The following is a 7,109-nucleotide window of genomic DNA, read 5'->3' on the forward strand; positions in this document are numbered from 1 at the left end:
AATCATTAATTTTTTTAATTTTAAAAATCATTACTTTTAATTTTTTATATTATTTATTATATATTGAAAAATATAATATTTATCAAAATATATATTTTTTTAAAAAAATTGTATGATAAATCTCAGGACTTGCATTAAAAAAAAACAATTTAATATTATTGATAGGAGAAGAAATAATGAATGGAATGTGTAATCTATCAATTTAGGATGAGGGTTTAATTGTAATTTAATAATTAATTAATAATTACGTGTAAGCCTCTATGTAACCCATTATGTACACATAGCATTACCCAAATAATTTTAGTAAAATCTTGTAAAGAAGTCTTTTTTTTAATCATTATAGAACCCGTGGCTGTTACCACGGTATAAACAACTTTACTAATAGAATAGTCTGCAAATCATCGAGTCAATTAAGTTAGTTCTATTTTTGAAAGGCCCTTATTAATTTTAATACTTTTTTGAGCAATTATTTTAGTCTTTTTATGAAATTGAAAAGCCAACAGTGGTTTGGAATTTGGACAATGATGTTTGAACAATTTGTTCTAGTAATGGGAAAACAAATTAAATTTGGAGATTTTTTTTCGAATCTTTTAGTGTTTACTCGGGGGTTAAAACCACAATACATAAACCATATGATTAGCAAATTAAAGTTTTTGTATTGTAATTTTACTACATTGTCCAAGAACAAGAACTATGTATTGTTTGTATTAATTACATGAACATTGGTGAAAAAATTATATAAAATCTAAAGTCACATCTGAGATATTGAATTGATAGAAGTCGGTGAATTGCTTATTGATTTCATTGATGCATTTATTTTTTTGAATTCATTAAATACATGAGGATCATAATAGTGTTTTTATTTTTTATTAAAAATTACAACTAAGAAAACTTTGAAAATAATGTTCGTAAAAATTGATTAGATATTTGATAATAAAAATACATTAGAGAAAAAACTTTTTCTTTATACATAATTTTATTAAAAATATTTTTGAATGAAAAATTTTCATTCAAAATATGAATCTCTTAAAAGAATTCGGGGAATTTAGCTATAATAAGAAATTTAAACATTTTAGTAGTATTTTTAAAAAAAAATTACATGAGACAAATTTACAAATTCAATAAACAAAATTTCGTAGTATTTGAAACATCTAACAAAAATGTTTAAGATTTAGGCATTAAGGGTCTAAAGGTAAACCCGACCATAGTTTTCAAAAACAATATCAGAAATAAAATATTTTATTGGCTTCAGTTCCAAAATCATGTCTCATAATATATAAATTTAAAGCATAACTGTTAAACAATTAGTTTCATCGTCTCACATATTGTATGACTATTTTATTTGATATTTAAACATGGACATAGTAGCAATTTTAAAAAAAATTATATCTTAGACAAATTTATAAATTCAATACACAAAATTTGTTAGTATGTGATCTTTTGATTTATAATTTTTCTATATTTTTTAATTATTTATAAAATTTTAAGAAAATAAAACAAAAATCCACAATTAAGTAAGGGGCATAAATATTGTATATAATTTGACTATGATACAACTCTAAAACTTGATTAACAAACTATTTCAAATGTTCAATATTAAGGCCTATTTGATATAGAAAACAAATACTTTGAAATGTCTAATAAACATACATATATAAGCCGTATGTGTACATACATATATAAGCACTAAGCACATACAAATATATATAAAAATTATTTGTATATGAAGGTTTGGTGAAAAATTTAAATTATATACTTTTTAAAATCAAATATATATGTTATAGCATTATATTGATTATTTTATTAAATTGTATAACTAAAAAGTTACATGCATTTGCTCGTCAAAATAAATCATCAATCAAAATTCTAAATATGCAATGCATGAAATATATATTACTTAGCAATTAAAAGACACGGAAGTTATTTTCTATAAAAGACATATTCATTATAATAAATATAAATTATAATGATCATTGATTAACATTTGTCAAAATATTAGAATTTTTACAGATGATATTTTAATATTTTTATTTAATTACTTTGAAATCAAACTAACTAATTCAACAAATATAAAAAATAACAATTTTTACGAAATATTATTTCTTTGGTTATATTTCAAATTTTTATAGTGAAAATTATACTGGTAGCTTAAAATTTATGTTTAATAATTATTGTATGAGTTTATTTGATTTTATTTGATATATATCATATAATCTTATTTAAATGTGTATTTCATTATATATGTAGATTTGTTTATTATTTCAAAATTGTGTTTAACAAGAAATTCATATTCATCAATATAGTTTACAAAAGATCGATTATGATATAAAATTAATTATCTATGATATATAATTCTAAAAACAGAAGGTAAAAAATTTTCGCATTAGGTTAAATATTATTTAAATTGAATTTTATGTGTTATATTTTATTATCAATATTATTATTCCAATAGGTGAGTGACACATCATTGGTGCTCACAAAGGTGTGCACGGTAGGTGTGCATGATATTAAAATTGTATGTGTATTTATATATATATATATATATATATATATATATATATATATATATATATATATATATATATTGTTGGGTGCAATAATTGTCATTGCTTGATAGAGCGATCGAACCGTGGTTCTCGTGCTGCTGTACGATTTAAAAGATTTGAGTTGCACCATTACCACCAGCTATAGCTTTTGGTAAAGCGGCAAGTGCTCGGTCCTACAATTGGTATTAGAGCCAAGATCATGGGTTCAATTCCTATTGATTGCAAGGAGTGCAACTATTGGGAGGGAGATTGTTGGGTGCAATAATTGTCATTGCTTGGTAGAGCGATCGAACCGTGGTGCTTGTACTGCTGTACGGTTTAAAATATTTGAGTTGCACCATTACCACAAGCTATAGCTTTTGGTAAAGCGGCAAGCGCTCAGTCCTACAATTGGTATCAGAGCCAAGGTCACGGGTTCGATTCCCATTGGTTGCAAGGAGTGCAATTATTGGGTGGGAGATTGTTGGGTACGATAATTGTTCTTGCTTGGTAGAGCGATTGAACCTTGGTGCTTGTGCTGTTGTACGTTTTAAAAGATTTGAGTTGCATTACTACCAATTATAATTTTTGGTAAAGCGGCAAGCGCTCGGTCCTACATACATACATATATATACATATATGTATATATATATATGTATATATATGTGTATGTATGTATTAAAATTTGTTTATGTTCATTTCGTTTTATATATTATGCTCATTATATTTATTATATAACATAAAATCAACAACTTGAATTTTAATTTGAGAAGCAATTTTGAAATTAAGTTATATATATAAGTTCTTAATTAATTTATTCGTCAAATATGACAAGAGAATAAACACAGATAAATAACAAAATAATTCAAATTATTTTTTTATAAAATTAAAATTTTATTATATAATTATATTTACGTATTTCGCACATACTTCATGCTAGTTAATCCAAACACATTCAATATTTACTTGCCAAATTTCCTCAAATCTCTCGGCCTGTCTTTTAGGACTGATTTTGCGTGATTTTTCATCCTGAATTTTCATGTGGATAACATGTCCATAGAAAGTGATTGAGGAAAGAATCCAAAAGAGTCCTAATCAAATCCACTGGTCATAATGCTCAAGGAATATTCGTTGATGTGGTACATGATGTTTTATAACTTTATATTTGGGTTTTGTTTGTGGATATTATTCACTTATTTATGTTATTTGCGGTATTTCAACCTAGAGGGTGTTCATGCTTGGTCGAACTTTTTTTTATCACGTCCCGAGTCCGTGCCCGCGCCTACGTGACTGCACAATAGACCCCTATAGCAACTATTTTGTATTCGTTCTCGCTTTACGAAAATGATTAATCTAAGTTGCTATAGAAGTTCATTGTAGCTCATTATAAACTCATTTTAAATCTTTAATTTTTAAGATGTGGGATAAGGATATCACAAAATAGTTCCTAAATTAGTTGAACTTGTCCAGCTCTATCAAAATTAAGCTCCTTCACAAGTGGTATAAATGAGCTACTAATGGACCGTTTTGAAAATTCTGAGCAGTAATTTTATCATAAGCTATAATTTTTTATAAAAACTGTAAGATTCTGATTATACAATTAATATCAGATTTAATGTCAAATACTTGATTCTCGTAAGTTGGAAGGTAGTATAATTATTCTAATCGAGATTGTTGATGATCGAAAATCATTTCTACTTTTAAAAACTATTAGGATAAGATATGTAATTAGTTGTATAATTTAAAATATTCGAATTATCATTTATTACCTAACTTTATATCATTTGATAAAGTGAGTAACACTGATAATAAAAAAAATTATTTTTTTCTAAAACGTGAATAATAAATATAATAATAATTTTGGAGAGGTGGCAGTATAGAAAAAATACAAATCAATGACAAGAAAAGGGTTACCAATTGGAGTGATCTCATGTGAGACCGTCTCACGGATCATAATTTATGAGACGGGTCAACCATACCTATATTCACAATAAAAAGTAATACTCTTATCATAAAAAGTAATACTTTTTCATGGGTGACTCAAATAAGATATCCGTCTCACAAATACAACTCGTGAGACCGTCTCACGCAAGTTTTTGTCTACCAATTGATGGTCCACGAGAGATTTCTGATGCTGTGAGAATCCATGACACCTTTATCTTTATTCTTCCATTTGTTGATCCTTCTTCCACTGATCATTTACAGTCAAGTACTCGATCCATTTTTACTAGCTCCTCCAATGGCTAAAATCCCTCCATTCTTCTCCAACTTCCTCTCGTTCTTCGTCGTCCTCCTCCATCTCGGCTGCTTCTTCACCACCTCCCGCCGCCACCAGGGCCGCAGCGGCCACCACCTCTTCTCCCCTGCTTCCTCCTTCTCCAACTTCAAGAAGAAGCTAACCCCACCGAGTAAAAAACTTGCTTCTCTCCTCAGACGCCTAGTCTTTTTCCTCCCTTCTTCCTCGTCCGATCCGATCCCTCATCCGCACTCGATTCCATCTCCCTCTTCCTCCACTAGATCCTTACGTTTGAATCCTCCGGCCATTGTCTTCCCCACGGAAGAAAATGACAGCGCTGTACTGATCAATAATCCTTCGTTCTTGCCCGCTGATGATATCTTCCCATGTACAATCTGCGGAGAAATCTTCCAGAAGTTGGCTCTTCTTGAACAGCACCAGTCTGCGAAGCACCCGGTTTCGGAGCTCGTCGATGGCGAGAACATCGTCCGGATCATATTCAAAATGGGTTGGCCGGAGAAAGGAAGATGCCCCGTTATCCACCGGATCCTGAAGATTCACAACAGCACAAAGATCCTAACTCAGTTCGAAGAGTACAGAGAGTTCGTCAAGTCGAAAGCAGCTGCCAAGATCAAGCCATCGAGGGACGAAAGATGCATTGCAGACGGGAACGAGCTGCTGAGATTTCATTGCACCACTTTCATATGTGAGTTATCGGATTCCGCCATCTGCAACCACCAGTACTGCTGCGTCTGCGGGATTATCAGGTCTGGATTCTCTTCGAAGATGGACGGAATCTCCACGTTCCCGACAAGCTGGACGGCACACGTGGCGATACCGGAGGACATCGAGGAGGAGTTCGGGTTCATGAGCGTGAAACGGGCCTTGGTTGTCTGTCGGGTCGTGGCGGGCCGGGTAGGTTGCGACCCGGGTATAGTGGACAAGGAGGATTCGGGGTTCGATTCGTTGGTGGGTCGGGGCAGTAGCGGGTTCGACGAAGAGCTGTTGGTGTTTAATCCAAGGGCTGTTCTTCCTTGCTTTGTGATTCTGTACACTGTGTGATTAAATTCGAGTGTGACGTGGCTTAATCTCTGCCGTTGATATCAATTACACGCACAATGTAACATAAGATGTGTGTTTTTTTTTTTGTTATAATTAATTTTAAAAAGATTCATGTTACGTACATTTCACATTATATCATCTAATCATATATATTACAAGACATGTTTATTCTGTCACTTAGAGTTTTTTTTTTTTAAACTCTAGGGTGGGGGTTTGGGGTCGGACTCGATCCCGAATCGTTGCTATATTTACAACGAGACTACTGCTAGGCTAAAGACATTTGTCTCAATTCTTTAGTTGTTTTGTGATATAAACAAACTTTATATTTGGAGATGTCAAAACCGGTTAAGTCCGCCGGTTCACCAAATTAGAAACAAAATTAAATAGATCCGTCACACCGTCTAAAATTTGTTATCGACTCAGCCAATTAGCCTATTTTGGAGTTTTCTATGATGGATAGCATTGGAATGAGGAACATAGAATGTATTATCATGTGGAGTGGAGGGGTCACAGGTCCATCAAGGTTTCTGAATGAAAATAAGAAGAGAGGTATCAATGATATTAATTATTTTTCCACCTAAATTAGTTTGGAAAAAGTTGTGTACTAAACCTTATAGTAATGTTTAGCGTGGACTGTGGGGGTCGGTATAAAGTTGGAAAATTGAAGTGTAAATAAGGCCTTTTTGCTTTATTGTCATACTAAATTACAGGTAGGTGTGGTTCGATACGGTTGAAAAACTCGATATTCTATACTAAAAAAGTTTTGTATTGAAAAATGAATATCGATACCGTATTGTTGGTATATCGAAATTTTGGTATGACATGAATTTCGTACCGTTCTTACCAAAAAAATTCGGTCTACCGAAATTTCGTTACGATATCGGTATAAAACACTATCTATACCAAAATTTTTAAAAAATTTGTGTTATTCACATCGAAATATCGAATTTTTTTAATATCATACCAAAATGTCGAAATTTTTTGAATTTCGTTACGATACTTAAATTGGCATTATATTATAATTTTTAAAAAATATGATTTTTTTGACATTTCGGCATTTTTTTTAAGTCATACCGATGTCAAAACAAAAGTTCGGTATGATATTATACCGTACCGAAATTCACGATATACTGTTAAATTCGATATATGTTGTATTTTACGGTACGATAAATACAAAATACCGGAATATTCGATATTTTTTCTTACCCTTAATTACAGATGACCTTAGGTTAATTAAAGCCAATTATTACATGATTTTATAATGTGAGTGACCTCTTATGTATTTC

General features: G+C 31.0%; 1 protein-coding gene across 1 annotated transcript; it reads left to right on the forward strand.

Annotated features, from left to right (window-relative positions):
* Positions 1-4,651: 4,651 nt before the first annotated feature.
* Positions 4,652-5,958, forward strand: LOC140818176 (uncharacterized). Its single transcript, XM_073178064.1, has one exon. The coding sequence runs from the start codon at positions 4,672-4,674 to the stop codon at positions 5,821-5,823; it is 1,152 nt and encodes a 383-aa protein (XP_073034165.1). The 5' UTR covers positions 4,652-4,671; the 3' UTR covers positions 5,824-5,958.
* The last annotated feature ends 1,151 nt before the right edge of the window (positions 5,959-7,109 follow it).

Source organism: Primulina eburnea, chromosome 17, assembly GCF_022965805.1.
Source record: "Primulina eburnea isolate SZY01 chromosome 17, ASM2296580v1, whole genome shotgun sequence".
NCBI lineage: Eukaryota > Viridiplantae > Streptophyta > Magnoliopsida > Lamiales > Gesneriaceae > Primulina > Primulina eburnea.

Coding starts and splice junctions, on each gene's coding strand:
- LOC140818176 (XM_073178064.1), top strand. CDS start 4,672: ATGACACCTTTATCTTTATTCTTCCATTTGTTGATCCTTCTTCCACTG.